Source organism: Ciconia boyciana, chromosome 6 (genome assembly GCF_034638445.1).
Source record: "Ciconia boyciana chromosome 6, ASM3463844v1, whole genome shotgun sequence".
NCBI lineage: Eukaryota > Metazoa > Chordata > Aves > Ciconiiformes > Ciconiidae > Ciconia > Ciconia boyciana.
In genome coordinates this window covers 2,816,561-2,840,814 of record NC_132939.1, presented here as the reverse complement: position 1 = coordinate 2,840,814, position 24,254 = coordinate 2,816,561, and the positions used below count along the sequence as shown (strand labels likewise).

General features: G+C 44.5%; 2 protein-coding genes across 5 annotated transcripts in view; one reads left to right on the top strand and one right to left on the bottom strand.

Moving 5' to 3' along the window:
* NAT10 (N-acetyltransferase 10) overlaps positions 1-4,387 on the top strand; it is a 29,146-nt gene extending 24,759 nt beyond the window's left edge. Inside the window, exon 28 of the mRNA XM_072865772.1 lies at positions 747-4,387. Coding sequence (XP_072721873.1) covers positions 747-840 — 94 coding nt within the window. The 3' untranslated portion in view covers positions 841-4,387. The remainder of the gene's footprint in view (positions 1-746) is intronic.
* Positions 4,388-7,488: 3,101 nt separating this feature from the next.
* The window catches only part of ABTB2 (ankyrin repeat and BTB domain containing 2), a 159,085-nt gene continuing 142,319 nt past the window's right edge, over positions 7,489-24,254 (bottom strand). For 2 of the 4 annotated variants that reach the window (XM_072865776.1, XM_072865775.1), the window contains exons 6-17: positions 23,022-23,111; positions 22,455-22,556; positions 20,231-20,327; positions 18,826-18,961; positions 16,759-16,985; positions 15,796-15,974; positions 15,004-15,109; positions 14,792-14,894; positions 14,011-14,101; positions 12,140-12,208; positions 11,172-11,285; positions 7,493-9,791 (exon numbers count right to left, since the gene is read on the bottom strand). In XM_072865776.1, coding sequence (XP_072721877.1) covers positions 9,594-9,791; positions 11,172-11,285; positions 12,140-12,208; positions 14,011-14,101; positions 14,792-14,894; positions 15,004-15,109; positions 15,796-15,974; positions 16,759-16,985; positions 18,826-18,961; positions 20,231-20,327; positions 22,455-22,556; positions 23,022-23,111 — 1,512 coding nt within the window. In that variant the 3' untranslated portion in view covers positions 7,493-9,593. Of the gene's footprint in view, positions 9,792-11,171; positions 11,286-12,139; positions 12,209-14,010; positions 14,102-14,791; positions 14,895-15,003; positions 15,110-15,795; positions 15,975-16,758; positions 16,986-18,825; positions 18,962-20,230; positions 20,328-22,454; positions 22,557-23,021; positions 23,112-24,254 lie in introns of all 4 variants that reach the window. The other 2 variants (XM_072865773.1, XM_072865774.1) reach the window with 2 other exon arrangements.

The window sequence follows — 24,254 nt, the reverse complement described above, 5'->3', positions numbered from 1 at the left end:
TAGTCCCATTGGAGAAAATGCAAGTTCAGGGAAGAAGAATTCTTTCAAATGTGAGCTTAAGCCTGCAAAATATTGAGTCTGCGTTTCTGCAATTCCTTCCTTTTCATCCGTCTTCTTTTTTCTACCTTGCCCAGCATGGGGTCTTTCCTCATCTTTTCCTTGGGGATTTATAGTTGAGACTTGCCTGCTTGCTTATTTCCCCCTCCTGGGGTGCCTGACAGCTGAAGTAATTATGTGATCTCTATTCCACCCTTTGTATATTCATGGGGTTTTTTCATGAACGCTGGAAGCTGTGAGTTTCCAGAAGCCTTGCAGGAATGAGAGAGTCTTGTCAGTGCTTATAAAGATTGGAGCTCTGTCATGTTTCCTCTAGTCAGAATCTAGTGCAGGAACAAAATGGTATACTTAAAACTGTCAGTGGTACTATTTTTTCTAGGTTCCAGATGCCCTACATGAATTGCCTTTAGGACACATAACTTAAAGTCTTGAAAAGCAATGACAAGAGCTAAAAATCAAGATCTTACAGGATTCAAATTGGGTTTGAGAATCTGAAGACACTAGAAAATCTAGGTCATACTCTTGTTTGTGCTTTCTCTAGCACCAGTTTAAATGACCCAAGAAATTGGAAGTATTGTCTCCCAACCACATTTCTACGTAGACCCTTGCCCCCCCTTTTACAACAAAAATTTCCCAGCTGGATGGGAGTCTAGTGTATTTTTAACAGATATTTTGTTCCTGTTTCCCAGTGAGAAGAAGAGAAAATTAGAAACAGCAAGAGGACCCAAGCAACTGAAGAAATTTAAGAAGACTAAAGAAATAAAGCAGAAGTGGAAGAAATGACTTTAAAGCCTATCAGTGAACTTGAATTAACAAGTGACGGGTCTGTACTTAAGAAGTACTATTCTCCTTTAAATCAAAAGACTTTCTTTTGGGGGGTGAGAGCTGGAGGGAAGGAAAAGCCTTAGAGGCATTTTTGAAGTGTTTGTATTACGGGAAGTACAGTGACACTGCCAGGAGACAGTCTCTGAAGATTTTTTATGAAGTGTGACTGCAGAGCTCGAGCGAGGCACTGTGCAACACACTGGGATATTATGAGGGTGTTTTAGCAGCCACAGAGTTTCCATTCAAAGAGGGCAGATAAATCTGTAAACTTTCCCGTATCTTAATGGTTGGTGTCTTTATTAAAAAAGAGTTTGGACAACAAAGGATAGAAATGTGTTAGGCTTTGGTATGTCACTCTACCTTTTAGCATTGCAGCCCATCTTGATACGTGCAGCTCCTTGTTCAGTAGTACTACCGGTCCTTTGTAGCTCTAGGGAGTTTTCGGTGTGAACAACAACTGACTTTTTATTTGGGGCTGGCTATTCAGTGAGCACTAACCATGTTGTCAATTCAGACTCATGATTTGGTCCTTGCTCACAGGAGTTCAGGGTATACAATGAACACTTCTATTTTGGAAGGTAGTCTATAGTTCCTACTTACTGTGCTCCTCAAGCAGCTGTAATAAAGGCTGCTCTTTTGCATTCACACTTGCTTACAAGGTCTCAGCATTCCCATAGCTCAGTAATTTACATTTCCTAGTTCTCAGGCAGGGTGGCGTGATTAACAGCTGCTGGGGAAGCTGCTTTGGCTGTTCTGTCTCCCTGCTATCTGCTGACCTAGAGCTGCTGCTTGGCTTTGTTGGAAAGTTTTGTGATAAGGTTGCCAGGAAATCAGCACTATCCTACAGACACCGGGTCTTGGGGATCTTCGCTTTGAGCTCGGGGGCCAGTTGAGCAGGCAAGCCACTGAACTCCCCAGCTCTGCTACTGGCAATAAATATGTACCCATCTGGAGCTGGGACTTCCTGTGACTGCAGTCCTCTAGGTCTGGTGCCTGTCAGATTCCAGAGCCTTCAAAACCAGGGCAGACCTTTGACACAGAATGTCCCTGTCCCAAACCTGAGTGCCCTGGTGCATTGTCTTGATGTTCCAGCTTCCCACCCTAGAGGTCTGGAACAGAGAGACTGACCTACAGCTGATGCACAGCTGCATTATATTTACTTGAGATCTCACAGCTCCTTTTTCCAGCAAATCCTTGAAGAAACAGTTTCTTCCTAGGTAAAGGCAGTACTTCTTCTCTAGGAGGCTGTTTTATGAAGCATGTATATTAAGCACGGGCCTTGCACAGCGCAGCCTGTGTATACCTTTGGGTAGCAGGCCACTATGTGAGAGTCAGTGGCAAGGGCACATCCCCCAGGTTGGGGGAAGCAGCTGAGCCCTGAGAAGGGAGATCTGCAGCTGCAGCCCTTAAAGGCTTGATGAGGGGCCCCAGTATCACCCAGCTGTGTGAAAGAGCAGCACTGGCAGCCTGCAGGGATGAGGTGGTGGCTGCCTGCCCTGAACCAGCTCTAAAGAAGTTGTGAAAGGAGCAGATAGAGAAGGCATGAAGCGTTAGTCCTCAGAAAGTCCTCAGAAGAAAAGGTGAGTGTGAATTCTCTGGTTTTGCTGCTGTTATTGTTAAAAATAGGGTAAGCGGCAGCCCTGCTGGGAGAGGGGTGAAGAGCTACAACCCCTTGCTTTGGGGGACGGGGTCTGCTGGATGTGCTGCTGTCTGGATGCTCTCTGTGCCTGACTGGGCCCTGAAAGACAAAGAACCAAGTTGTACCGCAGGGGATGTCACAGCAGGCTGGGGCAGGAGGGGCTGCAGCTGCTGCTGGAGCCCTCTCACCTGGCCGGAGAGCGTCCCCTGAGAGGAGAGCAGTTCCGAGAAACGGGAGTAGCGTGGCTGGGCCTGGAGGCTGTTCTCTCCCAGGGGCTCTGCAGCATCAAAACCACATTTCCCATGGATACCTATAGGACTGTGGTTTTCCAATGTCTTGCTTAGCTCAATGCAGAAACCTCTCGAGTTGGTCACACTTGTCTGAGGGGTGGTTATTGTAGTAAAAGGTTTTTTTATGGGTTGTCCCGAGCTGGTTGCATCCTTTAGCTGTTTGAGGAAGGGATGACAAAGATGTGTTTGAAGTGGTGGTCAGGTAAGGAACTGGTATCAAATGGTTACTGACTGAATAACATTGGCTTGCCCGCTTCTTCATGCGCTCTGCTTGGCGAGATTCAGCTGTGGTTTAACAGGCTGCAAGTCAAAGCTTTAAACACTTTTAGAGTCCTTTTAAAGCGTGTTGAAACTTGGCACTAATAAAGCAGCAGTAATTATTTCAGATTCTCTAACCGATGCAGATTGCTGGATTTGTTCACCCGGGGGGTAGTGTTCTACTGGCTCTGGGTCTTACTGTCTAATAGGTGACAGTATCAGAAGGCTTTTTTTAATCGCACGTTACTTCTTGTGCTAAGAAAATGCTGATTGAACTTCCTTAAAAGGTAGAAGTGGTGCAAATTACAATGCGTGTCTCCGGAGGGCTGTTAAACTCGAGTTCTACTAATAGGTTCAAAACTAAGGTTTAAGAGAAGTTTTACTATAGAACACCCATGTGCTGTTAGGGCTCCGAAATTGGTTTGTGTTTTTTAACGGCTAAGCTGAGGATCAAATGGCCAAGAAGTTCAAAAAAAGTTCATATTTATATGAAAAATATGTCAAGGTTTCTGTTTATTTATAAGGCTGTGATAAATAGCTATGAAACAGTGTATGAATTCGACTGTCCTCTGCCTCTGCTGGGACTATGCCAAAGCTGTGACCTGCGCAGCCCAGGGGACCCCCATCTACACGTGGCTGCGATGAAGCTGTTACTGTGTAAGCCTTTAAGTCAGACTGAGGTTTCTGGTTGTTTCAGGAAATACGGTCTCATGCTAGGAGGCTGCAGTCATAAAAACTTTGACGCCTGATTTACTGGCGCTGTCTTGGGGAAAGTACGTTGGAAGCATTCATGATGACAGCCTAGGTAGGAGCTGAGCTATGAAAATATCTATAGTCCAGCAAGACTTCTTGTAAACTGTCTGTGAATAAATCAAGGTGGAAGACAGTAGACAAAATTAAGCTGGATTCTTCAAGCAGCCTAGGATTTTACTGTTTAGCTGACATCTTTCTAGAGCTGCCTCCACTGCTTTCTGTAGGCTGTAGTAATTCTTGCTCTGTTGTCTGTGAACTGGGTGTACTGTACTTGCTGTAAAAGACTCGGAGGATTTGAGCTGCATGTGTGCCCCCATTTCTGAGTGGGAGGTGTATTAGAGGAGAATTTTGCTATTTCTACAGAAAACGTGTGTATTCAGTTGAACTGTTCTTTTTCAGGTTTTCCGTGTACATTTTATGATTCCTGGCAGCTTTTTGGATTCCTCTGCCTGTCTATTGCACTTTGAACAGCAAAGTGGAAAAAAGCCCTCAGATACTAAAATAAGTGAGAGATGTGGATTTTTATTTTTATTTTTTTAACAAGTCTAGTCAAACCACATTTTCCTCTGTCTGTGCTTTCCATCAGTCAAGCTGGGTTAAAATTCCAGCTAGAGTAAGGACTAGTTGAACACAATCCAACAACAAAGCAAGAACGTGTGTCTTTCTGTAGCCAGAAGGGCACTAAAAATGCCATGCAGCGTAGGAGCTGAGAAGAGAGCGAGTTCGGGATCTTTGAATTTTAGGGTCGGGTCGGTTTGGTTGGTTTGGAGCCGAAGTTTCCCTCTGACTAGAGCAGGTTCCTGGTCTTTCTGTACCCGGGTCCCCTGCAGATGGGGCTGCGTGTGCTTGGAGGAGCCTGTTGTACTGCTAATGGCAGCGCAGGCGTTTAGCTGCAGGCAAAGCCAGCTCAGCTGTCCGTGCCTCCTTCATTCCTAGTCAGGGGGACAGGTCTTTGCACAACCCTGTAACCACGTGCATTAGTGTCTCAGGCCCTCTTTTAAACCTACAAGGTCAGCTTATGGCCTTTTTTCAGTGCTCCCTGGATCGCTGATCTGTCACATTGCTGCAGGTTCACTCTCTGCTCCTCTCCTGCGCCCAAGTGAGCTTGTTTGCCTGCAGTGATGGAGTACTGTGGCTAATTGGAGGAAAATGGGAAAGCCACGTATAGCTGAGCAGCTCTCTGCAGGTGGTAGGTAGATGTGACCTAGTTGTCAGTGGAATCATCCTGCTTGCTTGGAGACCCGTGAGCTATTTTGACAGCTGGAGTGAGCTGACCTCTGCGAGGTATCTGGGAGGAAGTAAAACCAGTGAAGCTGAGGATCTTCCCTGCTGCTGTGAGCTGGCTGTACTTTCAGGAGGGGTCTTGCCTCCCACAGCTGTGTGAGGGCGAAGTGAGCTGTCTGGAAAGCAAAGGTTGGTGTAGTGGATGAGGGCAATGCGTAGAAGGGGCAGGAGAGTATGTCTTTTCCATTTGGCCATCGTGATACTGCCTTGGGAGTTTTTTTGCTTCCACGGCTGGATTTTTGTTTGACTGTGTCACTGCTCCTTCCCTATGTAGTCTCTGAATCACGAGCCTGTCAGGGGCCCAAAACTACGCGCACCTTGTGGCGTGCGTTTTCTAACAACTGCTTTCTGTCGCAGGCATGTGAAGGCTGAGGATGGAGAGAGGTGGTGAGGGACAGGGGTAGCCTTCTCCTGCCTGAGCTAAACGTGGAGACCAGTGCGTTGGGTGAAATCCTGTCCTCGGTCTCATAAGCTGCCCGTCCCGTGAGCACGTGTGTGAAGCAATGAGCTCTGCCCTGCGCGTGAGGGTAGTACTCTAGCCGAGCTGTTGGGAACCGGCCTGCTCGTTTTCTGGTTACCAGCAGTGGGAAAATGGACAGCACTGAAATGACTCCAGCTGTGGGGCTGGGCCAGTCTGCGTTGCTGCTAGCAAAGCCTTTTTCCCTGCTGTGCTGTGATTTTTCATCATATGACAGAAACCTTTTTTTCTGCCTCTCTTTTGCTTGAGCAAATAGCACCGAGTGCAATATTCTGTTTTCTTTGCTGTGGATTAATGGATCCCTTATACTCAAAACTGCCCTTTGGGGAGGCAGATCTAGCTTTTGAGTCCTGTTCTGTGCCACAGGCAGTGGCGACAGCAGCTTGCTGCCCCTGTTTCTCAAGGGAGTCGCCGCTCTCCTCTTTTTCCCCCTCTTGTGTGTCTCCTTGGCTGGCTCTGTTATGGCAGGTGCAGGAAGCAATGTCTGGTTGCTTGGGCAGCATTTGGTGAGGGCAAAGGGCCAGTTAGTAGCGGTGCTACATTAGCCAGCGCTTGCCTGCTGTGCAAAGGCTTATTGTAAAGCAAAAAGGTTTTGTTTTAGTCTGAAAGTCATCAAGCACGTTCAGGCAGATGTGCGAGCTCTATTTATTTCTTCTGCTCCATAAAATGATATAATTATGGCCAGCAAAGTTTTGTGCTTCCCCAAAGCTGGGAAAACTGCTACGTTACTTTCTAGGACTCCAAGGGCAGCGCTGAATAAAATAGAGGTGCTATGCAACTAGTTTCCTAAGAAATTTCTATTTAATCTACTTTTTAGAGTAAAAGTGCTCCAAAGGGAATCTTAGGTGTTTGTATTCCATGATTCTTGAGAAAAAGTCAGTGTTTGTATTGGTGGGTTTCCAAGCGTGCTGGTGTAATGGCACAAGGCAAGAGAAAGCACCCCTCATGCATCATTCCCAGCAGACTTCTCTCGGCCGACGTAAATCAAATGCTAAGAAATGCTTGTGATGGTAACTTATTATAGAACTGGATTTCAAGTCTTGCTACATCAGAGACATACGCTGCACGGTTCCCTTTGTTTGGATGTGTGGTGGGAAATTCAAGGAAAGAAACAATTACAAAGAGATTCTCAGCAGCCAAGTACAGGTCGTGGCTGTATTAATGGTTTCCTCTGAAATGTGCTTAGCGTCCTAACGAAGTATTTGAGTCCTGTAGAGGTAGCACCAAATTCAGAGTTACAGCTCAGCCAACCCCAAACTCGGTAGGGGTCTGCAAGATTTATGGGGTAAACTTGGGGGGGGGAGATATATTGCTCTGACGGTGGAATTAAACCCGTATACTTCTTATCTCATAGATAAATAAATGCCCTTGCTTCCTGTACTGTTGCATGCCTGACTTTGTGTGGCTGTCAGAGTGTTCTTAAATGCTCTTTGCTCTGATGTGAATCCTGCTACTGCCACCAGCCAGAGCCATTTTAGCCTTTTGGGTTCTGAGGTGACTCGGAAAGGAAGTGTTACTCTTTGTTCACATTTTGTTAGCATTTGGGAGGGAGTGAATCAGATGTTTAACTTCTGAGGACTGCTTGAATACCTCCAGGTTAACAGTTCCTTTAACCCTCGCTGTCTCTTCTGCTGCTTTTCGATGGAAAGCAGGTAAACTTACTTCAGCTAGGGAAAATGCAGGTTAAACTTATTCCTTCAAAAAAATGTTTGAGCCTAGGAAGGGGAAATGAATGCCTCTTTATCCCTTGTTTTAAAGCATAACATTAGGTGTATATATACCAAAACAAATTTAAGATGCTAAAACTGCAACTGCCTTTTCCACACAAGTGTCTTTAAATATGGTTTTTCTCATTGTTAGAAGAGCAGAATAAACAACAGCAGCTGTGTATTTTAAAATTACGTTGTTAATAAAATCCTGGTACATTTACATAAGTGACAACATTAATGTACAATTAACAAAGCATTGTAATATTACAGCAACAAAAGAGGACCTACATATTTGTACAGATAGCTGGAGCAGCTACTTGAAAATACTTTCCAAGATAAAGCCTTTTGTGGTATTTTTCAGGCAGACCAGTGATAATTTTGAAACACCTGGATGGCTTTCTGGTAATAAATAGGGTTATTGAAGCTGGTGATCTTCAAAAGTGGATGTGTACCTAAAGCACAAATTGGAGTGTGCCCTGACCAACTTGCCTATCAGCTTACTGAGCCTACAGTAATCGTTCCTATCCTTGCATGCAATTTGCCTCTGATGTAAATCCTTTAAGAATGAGGCGGTCAGATTTTGATGGATTTGTTGGGAGATGCTGTAGTTTGTTCTCCTTCCCTTCATCTACCTAAACCATGTCTATGTCGTGCTTTGGAGCTTGGGCCCAGCTGAGCCTCCTTCTTCCAGTGTGTTTAGTTACAGTATTAATTGTGGAATTTCTAAGAAGCAGTAGTTCTCCACTGAAAACTTGGCTTCCTCTTCTCCTTCACCCACTTATAATGGATGAAAGCGTCTTAGCAAATGCTTTTGGGTGGGTGCTAACAAAGATGAGTGGGAATATCTGAAGGTCTTTCCTTAAAGCTATTGGTAAGAGCAAGGTCTGTGTTTTTACACAACTAACTGCCTTCCTACAGTTAGGATTATTTAAAGTAAAAAAAAACCCCAAACCAACAGACACAAAAACATTGCTTCAGACTCAAAGCTGTAGATTGAACTGTCTCCTTTTAGTTCTCCTAAGTCAGCTAGAAGAAGGCCTAGAATGAGTCCTTTTGGACCAGAAACATCTGTCTGCTGTGAACAAAGGAAAAATGTGAATCTTGGGCATTCAAGTTGAGGCGTCTTGTTTAAGCGCTGCTGCCTAAATGTTAGACTGCAGCCTACCTCTAGGAACCAGTCAGGTGCACACTACGCCCAGTCCCCCCGAGGTAGCGCATCTGTGGAAACAACATCATTCCAGGGATGAGGCTGTGGAAGCAGAGACTAGAGGTCAGAGCTTCTACTCCCAACTAGCTCCAGAGAGAACAAACCATCAAGCTACATGTTCCTCAGGGTCTTAGGGAGACTTGTATTGCTATTTATGCTATTGGACAGTTTTTCAGCATAGCGCTAGCTCCTAGTACACCTGAGTCTTTTAGAAAGCATCTTTCATGGTGTCAGGGCTCACAGATAATGTTCAGAAACAGGTTTTTAAGGTGAAAGTGATTGGGACTCTCAAACCTTGATAGTGAAAGGGTAGACAGTCTTTTTTTCCCCTCCTCAAAGTGGATCCAGATTAACAACTAGCACAGTGAAACCGTATCAAAAAAAATACAAAAAGCCAATTCTCCCCTCCCTGCCCCAGCTTGGCTCTTCGTATTAGGTTTAAAGAGTGAGTAATTTCAGAGTTAGTATTAGTTTCTACTCAGCTTTGAACATCTACAAAATACATCTCTCTCAAGGTGCAAACAGGTTTGGGGAAAATTTATGTCAGAGTCTCTTGACATGTGTAGACACTGGTGTTTATTACTATAGTGAAGTAGTTTGTGTACGCCAGCCTTTGTGTTCAGACGGATGACTCCTTGAATGGGCAGTGGTCCATAGGATTAGAAAACTCCTCCTGTGCAGCCTTTTTACAAGTAAAACATCTATGCATATGAACTAGGTGGCCATTATGGTGTGTAGACAGACACGTAAGACTACATATTAGGTGTTGGGTCTAGGTAAATTGCCTCACTTCTCTACAGCCCTGCATTGTGCTTGTTTAAATGGCAGCGTCGATCTTCTCTTGGGTTCAGGTTCTTCACTTGCATCCTCAGTTCTTGTTTGCGCTGTGACAGTGTTTCTGTGACAGTAGTAGCACAGAGAAGCCAGCTTCCCCTCCGTCAGTGGACGAGGCACAGCACCCTTGCCTAGGGGTTATCTGTTGTGGGGGACTTTCAGCAAGATCCAGAAGGCAAACAGGAAAGCCACAGCTTTGCCTGACGACGCATCCCCGTGCAGTTTGAACCAGTGCTCCTGCCACTGCCTTGCTCCTGCTTCACACCCTGGAGGTGACGTACACAGAGTGCAGGCGGCCGGCCAGGGCTGTCTGCAAGTCCCGCAGAGGGTCCAGGCCTTGCACTTTGCTGTTCCTGCTGTAGATCAGCTGTTTGAATGAGTCCTGTTCTAGAAGAGAGCTCATGTGTTTGAGGAAGAAGCCTTCACAAAAAGAGGCTAGTTCAGGTGCGTTGTGAATCTGCAGAAGAGAGGAAGATCAGTTAGCCTTTTCTGTATGTCACAGACCTAGAGGACATGCCTGAGCCTCTTCTCATTTCTAATGCTTTTCCCTTTAATGTTTTCTAAGACAGAAGAAGGATGCTAATAACAGTGGAAAAGCACTGAAGGTAGGACCAGTGATGGCTGATAATTTCTTTTGGTGCTTTTTGCAGGCACAGGTGTGAGCAGGGAGGCATTCAAGCTTTTTTTAATTCCTTCCCCTGATGGCCTGCTGTTGGCAGAGCCACTGGCCTGCACTCCAGGCTCTTCCTCTTAAAGGAGCAGAGCAGCTGGCTGATGAAGCGGCCAAGATACCTGTTCAGCTGCGCAGGCGGGGAGTTCGTGCGCTGCAGCGTAAAACACTGTGCTGCCAGATGGTGTGCACAGCTCACGGCAATAAGAATATGGTTCATAGGATGCGAGCCTGACTCCTAGGAAAAGGAGCTGAATGTAGGAAACTAGGGATGTTACACTTCTAGAATACGTTAGGTGGATTTCTGGCTGTGATCTGGTTCCCTTTGCTTCAGAACCAGTGGGGGAAGCTCAGTAATAGGAGAACGGTGAAACTCAAGTTCAGTATTAAGAAACACTGTGCATACATACACACCCTGCTTCTGGGAACTTTGCGCAAATAGTAATTTAAGGAAAAGTACTAAAGGTCAGTAGGGAACGCTCCCTTTCCCCTCTCTACCACTGTGTGCTGTTAAATTTTAGGTCCTGAAAGAAGCCAGCCTGAGTTCCATGGAAAAAAAAATGGCCCAGTGCGAGAGTCTGGAATGGAAAAGGATCAGCACGACATCATTATCAGCCCTTTGTGTGCTCCTTCTGCTTGTCTTTAAGGGATCTGACCCTGCAGACTTCCAGGAGTGGCAGAGTGTTTCTCCATGATTTAATTGATAACATGGATTATTTGCTACAGAGGTGAATAGCTGTGTCACACAACAGAGTATATGCTAGCTCTGGAGCTGTAAAGAATATGTTTTAGCAGTAGGAGTGCTAGGAAAGGGTTTACTTCTTAGTTGCTGTACTATGATCGATTGCCCCTGCTGCTCTGAGGCTTTGAATCTCTTAGGCTTTGCTGGATGGTGTTGCTGTATCAGCCTGCTAAGACACCTCTCCCCTGCTCTGTAGGGATCCTGCATCAATTTCATACATGATTGCTTTAGACAAGAAAACATACTAGGGCTGTGTAGGACTTTACAGACTGGAACTCGAATATGTCTCACTTGTGGTTGGGGTAGAGTTACCAGCATAGCAGGTGCCCACTCTGTGCCTGTTGTATTTAGTTACCAAAACGAGACTGCAGAAAGCATGCATGCTGTTTCATTGTGATTCTTAAATAAGGCAGTTTGGCATATACCTTTGCATATTTATAGATGTTAACAGAGTTCTCCAAGCTGATCGTCTGGGCACAGAGGATTTCACAGTGTCTCTGGAGGCCATCCAGTTGAAACAGGCTGGCAGCCGACAACAGCTATCAGGACAAGAGAAAAGCTATTTGAGATCATGAGCCTTGGAAGGCTTTTAGGGAAGGCAAACAGACGGAACTGATTATTTCCTCTCTGAACGATCTCCAACTCCCTGTTTTAATGGCCGAGTCCTCATGAAGGAGCAGAAAGGCCACTTGATGCCTAGCTAAAGCAACAGACAGATCTCTCCTCCTGCAAGTGTATTTGTGCTGCCTTCTGTCACCACGACGTATGAGCTCTAGACTGCTCAAAGCCCCCTTTCCTCTCCTCAAAAAAAAAAAAAGAAAAAAGGTTGTGTAGTCTTTAGCTGCAAGCTTTAATTTCACCAGCCTACTTGTGACTGAGCAGCATTATTGTAAAAGGGCCTATTTGTAATGCAGAAGTGCTCTTAGGCCAGTCTTTGCAGTACCATCAGCTGCTCTGCAGAAGTTCAGCTTGGAATCGGTCGTTTCTCTACAATCTCCAGCCCCTCGGTGTTTGGCCTGCTGTGGGCACCAGAGCTGCTGCATCAGCTGCACCTTTTCTGTGCCCCACCAGAAGTACAGCACGCCCGCTTCCTTCTGCCAGGTCAGAGAGGACGGGGTGCAAAGGAGGCTTCCACCCAGCGCCAGGTACCAAAAGCACTGTAGGTATTTCCCTCCCTGCTGGCCCCCCTGCCTCCCCCAGCATCTCATGGACATAATAAAACATAATTGGTAGTTCTTATTTCCAAGCAATTGTGTTTTGAAACTTTAAGTTCATTTCAAAGTGTTAAGTACACTCCTGGATTGGACACTTGCTGTTCGCTCCTGGATTTTGCCTTTCAAGCTCTGTTTATGCCCCAGTGCACTTGGCAAGGCTTAGAAGAAAACACTCTCACCTCTAAGATATCAGCGGTGGGAATTTCCATAGATTCTGTTCCTCCATAGTATAAATACTGCATCAGCATCTGAAATGGGAAGAAGGCCAGGCATGAAGCTGTTATCACTGAAGTCACAAGGGGCTGTCAATGGCTGTGCTCCCCTTCCCGAGCAGACGGGAATCGTGTGGTATGCTGGCTCTCGCCTCCGCTGTTGGCTTTTTTTTCCTAGTGTTGCAAATCTGCTGTTAATACTCTTTTCTTCCTCGGGCTCTGAAAAGGGCCCTGTTGAGGATTTTAGGCCGAGGGTGATGGTGTGTTTCTGAGTAACACAAATGTCCTTGGATCCGGTTTTGTAAAGCCTTGCGGGCTGGTCACAGGCAGAGCTGCCAGCTAGCTGGAGCACTGAAACTGCCACGCCATCAGCATGTGTGTCCCAGGGGACCTCCCAGCCACTTGCCTCCCCTGCTGTGCTTCTAATCAGCTTCCAGCCCCCCCCTCAGGGCCAGAGGAAAAGGCCTAATTGTTTGCAGGGAGAGCAAGAGGCAGCTTCTGCTCTTTGATCTACACATGCACACCCCCAGCTAAACCAGTACTGTCTTATCTAGGGAACGACTAGATTTGGTCTTGGCAAGAGAAGTCGTTCCAGTGTCCTGGGTGCTGGGTAAGCAGGTGTGGGGATTGCATGCTGTGCTTACCATTTCTAACAGTAGTGGTAACAAAACTAAGCTTCTACTTTTAAAATCGCCTTGTTTGTGTAATGGAATTACAGCGGAGCAAAGCTGCCTTCCAGCAGGGCCCTGAGCAGGACATAGATCTCTGGTGGCTCAGCATTCTCCATGCACCATAACTGAGATTGCTGTAGAATGCCATCATCTCCTTAACTCGTCTGATTTTATTTACCATCAAATTGTCTAATTCCATGAAGTATTTCACTGTTTTAATTCTTTTTGTTTTGTCGCTCTCTCCAGTGAAGCAAAAGTTTATCTTTAGAAACCTTTTGATGTAAAAATGTTGTTAAGGAGACTTGTTTCAATATACTTTTTCTGTCATAGCCTGAGCTGCAAAATTTGGATGTCATCTATCCAACACAAAACACGAATAGCCCCTTTCAAGTAGAACACAGATGTTCATATGGTCAACTTCATTCCCTCTGCGGGCGATGACAGTACTGCTGACCAACAGCTTTGCTGTTTTGTTTGCTTACAAAAAGAGGAAAAGGAAAAGCCTCGACCCTGTAGTGAAAGAGTTATACAGCCTATTGTGCACTTCAGATTTCCCTGTTCTGCACCTTTCGTCCAAATTTGAAATGCAGATCTGGAAAGCTGGAAAAACTTTCACTGACTTGTTTTTTTCCTTGGGTGTGTGTTAAGTAACCTACTTTCTCTCTATCATGAATGAACCTCCCTTAGGTCCATTAAATGTGGAAATGTCATAAAAGCAAAGTGCAGTTCTCAATTTTGAGCCTTTCTTGAAAGGATACCATTGATTTCTGATCACCTGATTTGAATTAATATGAAGCCTGGCAGTCCACCTGCTGTAAATAAGTTTACTTTTTGCTTAGCACAGCATGAAAATGGTGCCTTAAAAGTACGAAAATGGTGTCTTAAAAGTGTAAAACTACTTTCAGTAGAAGACTTGTTTCTCCTGCTTTATGGAGGACTCAGCTGCCTAGTAGGGAAGTAAGAATATAGGCTGGAGGTGTCTGTTTTAAGGTTGGTCCTAGCTGAAAAGTTTTGACAAAGATCAGAATACTCCTGAAATACAGGTGTGTTGAAATGAACTCCATCTCTACTTGTAAATTACCTATGATATTAAGCCTTGGCCCTCTTAGCTTCTAAGTACGTGAAGAAGATGAAAAGAATAAAGAAAAGGTAGAGTAAGTTACATACCTTGAAAATATTGTATTTCATATCGCTGATTTCAACAGTCTTGCTGCCATGGCTGTCGTGTTCTGTTTTATTGGTCATTAGCGTCTTAAACCTGAGAATGGTTTTAATAGATTTCAGTATTAGTGCTTCACATACTCATTACCGATTGACAAACAGCCTAAGCAAGGGGGAAATAAAGATCCTTCCTTGTTTTTGTTTGCAAGTTGAAAATGGAAACATTTCTTTCAATTGAATGACAATTAGTTTAGAACTTCAGGGACAACTTAACCTGTAAATTGCTTGGGTGTGATCCAATCCCACCCTATAATAGCTGCAAAACACGGTTACTATGCAAATAACAGAGAAAGAAACTAATAACTGCAAGTGTACCAGGTCAGGGGTGAGATTTCCAGGAAATCTGGAGCAAGTGTAGCTCTAAGCTAGCGAACTCTGAGAGGGGGAATGGGAAGGCAGTGAATGGGTACGTACTGGGTATGTGCACTCCAACTGCTGCACAGGTTTTTAGGTGGCATAATTACTGGTTAGTTTATGTCGATAGAGCTCTGGGACTCTCAACACATACTAGGAGTGGCTAGAAAAACTCATCTTTACTCTCCTACTATTCTTAACAGTAGCAAAGACGACGTGGCTTGGTCCTGCAGTCCTGAATTACGATCTGTAGTGCGTATCCTTAGCAGCTGCCTTACTGCAATGAGTGACTGAGAGCTAATCACACAAATGAGAGACAAAAGGCCCAAACCTTTCTGTAACAATCTGTACTTAGCTGTGGAAAGCGACTCACCTGTTAGACGCAGTAACCAGCAGGACTTTGTGTGCATAAAACAGCTTTCCTTCTACTAAGAAAGTTACATCAGACATTTCTTTATTGTTTAGAAAGTGAGGATCTGTTAGGGTAAGGAAAAAAAAAAAAGGGTGAGTATTTTTTGAAACTGTGGATGCTTTTAAGAAAAAAAAAAAATCACAACAACTTCCTTGTTTAGGTGAGCATCTTACCTAGCCGAGCTGGCAGTGTCTTTCGGATTTCAGGAATGCTGGGTATCGGACTGCTGCCGTAGCAGTGCATGAAGATGGATGCAAGCTGCTGATTGATAGAATCATTCTGTAAGGAGGATGGAACAGGTATCATCAATCGGTGCTTTGTATTGAGCAGGTTTCAAACATGCTGCGTAACAGTTCACGGGAGGCTTATAGCAACTGCACCCTACAAGAATCACCTCCAAACAGAGGGACAAGCGCACGGTCTGAACAAGTATGCTCTGACAGAATGCTCTCAGCAACAGTTTACAGGCCAACCTCTGTCAAGGGAAAAAGAGTCCGTCAGCAAAAGCTCATCCTTCCACGTGCTCTGTAACGGGTATGCCCGCAAGCATGTTCTCAGCAAGATTTGATTAATGCAATCAGTTCACTGTCAGATACCAAGTTCTGGTTCCTAGTTTGCAATTGTTTTTAGTTAGCCAGTTGCATCTCTTGCTTTTAGTTTAAAGGACAGTTACAATATATGTAACTGTATAACCCTTCCTCTTAGATTTACATGGTTTCAAAAAGCAGTTGCTGAATGGGACTTTAACAGAATAGCTTTCACTTCTGTTGAAATTAATGTCTTTAGTGTGGGAACTGCTTTTGTGGGCTGTATATGAATTTAGATAAATGCTATCGGGGCCGTTTTCATACCATAACTCATTAGGGACTTTGCACAGGCATTCACCTGTTCTTGTTGTGCACTACCTTGTACAACAGCAAAAACCAAACACTTGATTTTGATACTATTACAAAACTAGTAATTACTTTGCTGGTTTTGAGGATATCAAACATGAGCTGCAACCCTTCATTAACCAGTTCTTCATTATAGTCCTCTTCCTTAATGGTGACAAATTCCCGTAAGAGGGTCTGTACGACTGAGTAACGAGACTGGTAGAAGGTTGTCCGTAGTGACTCGATCCACACATGGAGCTTCCATGGGACTCCTGTAGCCACAGCAAAAAGGTCAGTGAAAGATGATGATTTGCTGAAGTACCTGTGAGTAGATAGTTCTGCTGCTATTACTAACACTTAGCGGCACTGAAGTAGATCTTTACATACATCCTAACAGCAGATACATTTTTGTCTTGATATTAAAGGTGACTGAACTGGGTCACTGACAGATTAAGTGACTTATCTACAACAGCAAAGGATTGGTACCAGCACCATAAGTTGGAACTTTCTGCTGACTGTTAAGGACCAGAGACTCCCCTATGGTGTATTTAGCTTCACGATTAGTCAGAACTACAAAATAAATTTGAACTGAACTTGTAAGAGTACCTAACCCTGCGCAAACATGGTGTGAGGTCTTTTCTCCTGGTTACCTATAACAGTCTAGACACACAAGCTTCAAAGCTTCTCTTTCCTACCTTTAGATCAAATCTGTTCTTAAACCTTAAACCATTTAATCTGTGATATCTTTGTTTTTGAGGCCAGCCTCTAACACTGAAGTTTAGGTGTCAGAGTGTCTGACAAAGAGACATGCCCCTTGCTTTTGATACTTGGGACAGAGGATCCAGCCAAAAGTAAGGGACATCCTAGATCAGTGGGAATTTGAAAAAATTTGTGAGGAGCCTTAAACACTTTTTTAATTAAATTAGACAGCTAGTTCCCATAAGCTTGGGATAGCTTTGCAGTTGTGGTTACAGATTCTTCTAGTGAAAGGGGCAGAGGAAAAAGCTTTTCACGCCTTAAATGTGCACAATGCTTAAAATCAATAAAACACCTTACCAAGTGCCCTGAGCTCCATGGTGATGTCTACGTAGCCGTGCTCAGCACTGTAATACATGGCCTCCTGCAGAGCCTTCATTCTTGTTTTACATAGCCTGACTTGCCCCTCGCTGGAGCTGCCCTGGCTGGAGGTGTCACTCTCCACTCCCTCAGCTAAAATCTCCTCCAGCGAGAGGACATCTCCCTTCAGTTGCTGGGGCTGGGTCAGGAGTTTGCGCAGAACGTTCCTGAGAAGGAAGAAGAGAATATCACTTACTAATAAATGAAATATCAACAATTCAGACAGGGCTATGGTGATTTGGGTTTAGGGGTCTGACTTAGTAAATAATAATTTCCTTCCAAAAGATAGACAGCTGGCAGATACGGAACAGCATTTAACACACTCGTCCTTCCCTCTCCCACATGCTAGAAATTGATGCCCTGGTAGCAAGGCCAGAAGAATGGAATATGCTCCTGTACCTCAGTGGTACCAGGGCATATTTCAGAGTGTTAGGGCAAACTGTTTTTTATTGCAGTCTATACTTTGGCATAGAAGCACGCTTCCTTCCGCCAGCCCTGAGTGTGGTAACATCAAGATTTACCAGAGAGCGTCTGCTAGAACCCTTGTGGTTTTCCCAAATGACCATCTTCAAGCCCTGTTATGTTGTTTTAGTCAGACTCGCTTCCTGTATCAGTAAATAGAAACCATAAAAAAAAATGATAGTTCTGCATCACTAAATCCAGGGAGAGTTTTTTTGGTTTGGAATTTCACACAGCAGTTGCAAGAAAGAGGCTTTCTTGTTTATGTGCAGCCACTTTAGAAAGCTTGCATCACCAGTGTCCTACAGACAGCTGGAGCCATCTGCAGCAAACATTCCCCATCCCAGCAAGTCCACCTGAATGCTGAGCGCTGACACTGAATTGCCACTAGCTGGTGCTCTCTTTGCACCCACACTACTCAGCATGACTAAAAAATGTTAATTTTGTGCTTTCGGATCACCCTGCCCTATCCGATTGGAGAACAAGCCTTAAATTTCACAGTTTGCATGGTTAGATGTTGCAGAAGATTGTGGGAGGGGAACAGAATAGTGTTTGTGTAGTTTTACACTGTAAATAACTGCATTAGGCCGTTCCAGCTTTGCAGAGTTTGGGCCTCATTTGAGCTTGGGATATTTTCCCTGGTGTATCCAGAGGTGCAGTGTACCTGGAGGTGCAGTTTTGGCACCACTGTAAAGCACAGCTGTGTTCAAGCAAGGTAGCTACTACTTAATGTGCTACTGGAAAGGCCAGCTGTACTGCTGTAAGACCCTGTGGATATCGCTCAGCCCATCCACACGGGTGGTTTTAATTGGCTTGTTATGCTAACTTTTTTTTCTGGGAACAGAAGGATTTCTGGATGAGTTTGTAAGTAATGTCTTATTTCTAAATAACTACCCGAAAACAGGGTTGGAAAGCCCAGGCTGGCTTTTCAGCATTTTAATGACTGATCTCTCGGTCGGCCATCCAAAAACCAGAGATGCAGTCAACCAAATTCTGCCGCAGATTATTTTTGCCACCATAATGTGATTAGATTCTGTCTCAGAACATGAACGACAGTCTCATAACCTACTCAATAGGTGGAACGTAGTCTGCTCACGTATGGCCTAGAACCAGCTCCTACTTACTTTTAGTGCCGCAGTGCTAGACCAGCAAGTGAGAGAATAAGAAAGAGCAAACAAAGATTTTTCTGTTGTATTTTGTGCTTTTGACTAAAATATAATCCCTTTATTTTATCAAAGTTACAGTTGCTGAATAATGACAGTCTTGCATAATTTTTTCTCCAAGGGATGCAACAGAGAGCAACTACCAGTTTAAAGAATCTCTCAGTTCCCCAAAATGCTCAAAAGGCACTACCGACATCAGAATCGGAATAGTCTGAGAAACTGTGCAGCACTAAAAAATGGTTGCTATCAGGAGAGTCTTAACGCCATCTTCTGAAGTGCACACCCAAGGATTTGGGTATAAGACACGTAACAGAGTCACATAGGAATACCTACAGTGATAGCCTTAGGCAAAAAAACCCTGTTCTGAACGTGAATGGAGCTTTACCTGTGCCCGTGTGCAGCTGAGTGACTGAAGCAATTCATATCTTCATGAAGCGATGAAGACATACCATTGACTTCCAGCATACTCAGGAGTGGGTCAGCACCTCTACTTAGCAACAAGCTGACCAACTCGTAGTTCCCTAGGAAAAAATGGACAGAAACATAACGATGATTCCATGTCTATTACCTCTTTGAAAGCAGATCACATAGGACTGGTAACAGGCACCGTACCAGCAACTTTTATGCTACCAACTAAGGCTTTCGGAGCATCCTGCAAGCATGCATTAGGCTTCGTAACATCCCAGAGAGAGAAACTGAGTCACAAAGCACTTAAATTACCTAATAACGCACAACTAGCTAGAGGCAGAACGAAGAGAGAATTAAACTGGTCTGGTGCTTTCAATACACACCAGCAGAGATGTATGCAACCAGTCTAGCTAGGATCAGAGTCTCGGCTGCTCGGTTGGTGGATGAGGTTAACAGAGAAGGCCAGACGGCAGCTGCGCTTGCTGACCACAGCTTCATAAAACCACCCTGCGGACAAGTATATCGGGGCAGTCCACGTTCAGCCAGACCTCCTTTCCACCGTTTTCATTACACATAGTAAGTGGTGGCAAGAGACCCAGCACAATGAGTTTCTGTCACTGGGAGGGGAGGAGGCCCTTTTTTTATCCCTTCAATAAGGCTTGGTGCAGAGCAAGCCAGAGACTTGTCTTCAGAAACGCACAAAAATGAAGCAGAAAGAAATGAAGGAAAAAAAGTAAAAACAGTTAGAGGTGAAAAGTGTTGAAAAACAACAGGTACTTTTAAGCTAGCACAGACTTGTTTGCGGAATGCTAAACTCTTCTCATGACAGTTAGGTAGAAGAAATGCAGAATTTTACTTGTATTTAATAAATTAATAAAAGAAATTTCTTTATATAGCAGTTATTTTTCCCCAGGCTGAATTTAAACTTGTTAATTTTTTGCATGTGGAAGTCATTTAGATCCAAGACATGCCTAGACTAGACAGTAGCTGGTTTATGTTTCTTGACAGTGCCCTGTGCAAAGGAGTTGTTTCAGTCAGCTTTACTATGGAGGCCGCTGGCAGGAGGTAAGTGTTGGGACTAGTTGCAAAAGCAGACACTCATTTAGTGCCCATCAAGCTCTAGCCGCATGACGACAGCTGCTAGTTGCTGCCAACCCAGACGGGGTTCCTACTAGTGTTTTAGAAATGAAAAGAATGCTGACTTTTTAGTAGCCAGCTCACTGTGCTACTCGGTTGATATCTTTACTGTACCCACAGTACCTTAGAACGCAGTGCAAAGTGACTCCTAACGTGTTTCACAGACACTGGACCCACACATGAATCGGTTGTGGTTATTCTGTGGTAGCAAGAGACAGAGTGTGCTGAGGCTGCACTGAGCTTACCTGCTGCTGAAGCCAGCTGAAGTGGAGTCTCAGCGTAGTTGTCTTCTCCACTGTTAACGGCAGAGCCCTCAACATGGGCACCAGCATCCAAGAGCAGCTGCAAGAGACACATGAAAGACAAGGAGTTGAGAAAAGAGCAATTCAGAAGACAAAACAGAAGAGGCTGTGTGTTAGAAGGAAAACCAGTAGATTCATAGTGAAGAGTGCACGCACCCAAAGGGACCATCTCAAAGGCTAAAGCAAAATATCTATTACAAGGCAAATTTCTCTTGTGTTTCCTCACTCAGCCTAGGGCTAAGTTCTCCACATGAATGTCAGTTTAGAGTTTTCTTATTTTCTTTTGCTTTACTGTGCTTTCAATAGTGAGTTTGTGCTGGAAAGGTGCTCAGCTGGCAGCTTGGAGAACATCACCTACTTTTTTTTTTTTTTTTTTTTTAAATCTCCTTTACGAACACGGTTTTGCAATTGTAATTTCCCAACTCCAAAGAGCTCTGCAATCAGAGCTTCTCTTCAGCGCAGGAAGTCCATCTTATTTAGTTTCACGCTGTGCTCAGGAAACAGGGTTCCTTCAGGGAATTAGCCCTGGAGGCCAAACATACCTCTTGGTCTCTCAGGCCCCGTGGAGCCTGCGTAAGGAGGCCCTGGCAGCCGCAGTGATTTGCCACACACAGAACCTGCTTTCATTGAATGCACCGAGCTGCTCGCAAGGGAAATTACCTCCCTCCCAGATGAAGGGGAGAAGGTTACAAGATGATGGGGACCTTTTATGGCCAGGTTGGGCTGGCAGCACCGGGGCACCCAGAGTACCGCTTGCAGGTGCAGACTGGTGGGTGCTGCCCCTCTCCCGCGGCAGGGAGGACGAGCCCTGCCCGTGCGTGCATCACCAGCGCTCGGCTGCTGCCAGCAGCGGAGGTTCCTCCACAGGCGTAGGAGTCCGGCTGGCTGTACCGTGTAACGTTGTTCACAACTTAACAGTTTCAGCCATCCCCAGTTAGTGATGACCTTGGCCTTGGCACAAACAGCGTATACATTCCCATTTTATAATAAAAACCTTTTGCAGAGCACGACTGCTGGTTCATTGGCTGGTTTATTTCTCTCTTGAAATGCCAGCTATTCCATGCAAGCATCGCATGGTAGACCTTAACTGGAAAGGTGATTTTATACACTGATTTCAGCAAAAGCTGACATCTACTCTTTTAATAATAGTTGCCAAAGGAAAAAAAAATTTAGAAGTTTTAACCAAAACAAAAGAAACAAACATTGTGGGTAATGCAGTCCAACAGGAGCTTTGATATACTTGGCTACATCTCCTGGGAGAATCGCGCTCTTATCTCACATGTAAATTAAGGCTGTCCAACCTTTGTAATACCGAAGGCTGCCCTGGCAATTTGCCAGGTGGAATCTAATCTTTGTAATTATTTACAAATATACACAAACAAAAAATGAGTGTGTGCAGCCTCCATTTGCTTACATCTTTTTTTTTTTTTTTTTTCCTTTGAGCAGAAGGTAAATTAAATTCACCAGCAACTGACTATCTGCTGTGATCAGTGTTGAATTCCTCTTGAAGTTCAGGTAGGATTTCCAGGACTCCAGCCCATTCTGCTGCCCCCTGCGTTAATTCCACAGAAAAGGGAACAGGGAGGATGCGAGAGGCTCAGCTCCCACGACAGCTTAAGTCTTGTTTATGCAATTCTCAAGGATTATAAAGGAAGTTACAGATGATTTGCTGCCATTAGAGCAGAAATCAGCATACGCTTAATTTTTGCACATGTAAATGTATAAACCAATTAACATCTAGTGTCAGAAAGCATCCTGATCAAGCTGTAACCTGTAACCACTCCACATGAAGCACTAGTTTATCTAGTACCAAAGATTGTGCAGCATTGTTCTGGAAGCGGTAAGCCCTGGACCAATACTGAAACAAAACAAAACAAAAAATAAGGAAACATACTGTGTTTTGTTATCAAGGTCTTGCTAGGAATTATGTCATCAATTCACAGTTCCCCAAGAAAAGCATCGGTTGCATTCTCCTCATTTTCAAAACATGCAATTTTTCACTGTTTTTTTTAGAAGGCTTCCACCAAACTGCACATGGAGCCCGTGACGGAGCTGTGCTCAGGAAGCCCGACAGCGAGGGTGCTGCCCAGCACGCAGCTCAGTGCTGCACGTCAGTCCCTCTGTGTCTCCTGTAAAGATTCCCAACTGGGGGATTTCCTCTGCTTACCTGAACAACAGAAATGTGCCCATGTAACACAGCAAAGGTCAGAGCAGTCCAGTGCCGGCTGTCGGGATGGACTGAAGGGTATCGTGGAGAGGTACTGGGAACCTGGGAGAAAGGAACCAGGTAGTTGTTAACCACTGCAGTCTCTGCCATAATCTTTAGACTTGTACATAACTGTCTTTTTTCTTTGTAAGTGACAACCCCAGGGAATGGTAACTTACGCCATTTAGAGAACACTGCCAGCACTAGTCACTCTGTCCAGTCCCCTGGGCCTTTTTAATGGGCTTATTGGTTTCTCCTAGTGGCAGCTCTTTCAGGAGGGAGGCCCCTTTACCCCCACCATGCCTATTAGACTTGCCAATGCCAATCATAATTGGAGCCACTGAGTGCTCCAAGAGGTTTTGAAGGTTTTCTTTCCCCTCCCAAATCCCTGAAGCAATCATTTCTGAAAGAAGTGGCTTGCTCAGAAGCTTCCAGAAATGAAGCCTTCAGCTGCTAGGAGAGATTTCATAACTGCTCTCGTTAGTTTACAGATGAATAATTACGGGGAGAGGGTCCTCTATTACTCACTGGTATATCTAAATTTGCTCCAGCATCTATAAGCATTTGGACCATGGCTTCATCTCCAGCAGCACAGGCGTACATTAGTGGGGTCATACCCTTCAGGAAGGAGAAAAAAGAAAGTTATCTTTCTACACCTATCAACAGTGAAACTGTCACAGATAGAGTGAGTTTGAACCTTAACGTACAAGAGCGTGCGTGCGCGCGCATGTGCAGGCGTGCCCGTGTGTAGGGACAGCATACGTATATGTTCAAAACATTTTGGCTTCTACGCAGAGTGGGCACAATGCACTAGTATTGGAAAGCAATGTGGACAAAACATCAGGGGACAAGACTGCAAGAATACAAAAGGGATCGCTGAAAATCCCAGCCGTGTATTGTCCACAATTCTTGAGCTTTCTCAAGGCTGCCAAAAAAGAAATACCATTTCTTGGATCATTTGTAGCCAGATGAACCGAAAGCAAAAAACACCACAAAAACACACACAAGATTAATTTATTTGGCGACTTATCCCCATTGCTAAAATCCTATTTGCCACAATATTTCAGCATTTCTATCCCATAAATCTCTCTCTCTCTCTCTCTACTTAACCAGCAAACCATGACGGCTCAGAGATGAATTATGAGAGAAATGAGCCTTACTTACGGAGTTCATTCCAGAAGTAGCCAAGGACAGAAAGGAAATGGCCTAGTAAAATCCATTCCTGCTCACATCCTCCAGCTTTTCCCCCCCTCCTTAATTATTGTGAGCATTTGAATTTTTCACTGGCAGCATCTCTGCTGCTCATTGTGTAATAATACAGCTTCATCTTTAGAGATGGATATGTATCGTAAAACAGAATTACATCTCACACTGAGGAGTTCTGATCTTGTATCTGCAAAGGTGTCTTCTCAAAACAGCCACGATTCCAATCTTCCTGCATTTGAGGCAGTTACATTTGCAAAGATGTTTGGGGGCGGGGGGCGGCTTTTGGAGGGCTTGGGAGGAGCCATTCTCATTATAAACAAGTAAACTTAACTGAGAATTCAAAACTCAGGCCTGCAGGCACAAGCCCATATTTACTGCCACAGTCAGGGTTCTAAAACTGCCAGGTTTGCATAGACTTACCTTACCTTTCCTTTTTTTTAAAAAAAAAATATTTAGTATCAGTTTTGTATTCCCTGATTGTTCCTCAGTATGCAAAGGGAAGAAGAGATTGTTTTCCTAAACACCTCAAATCCTGTGAAACCAGAGTGTTGCTTG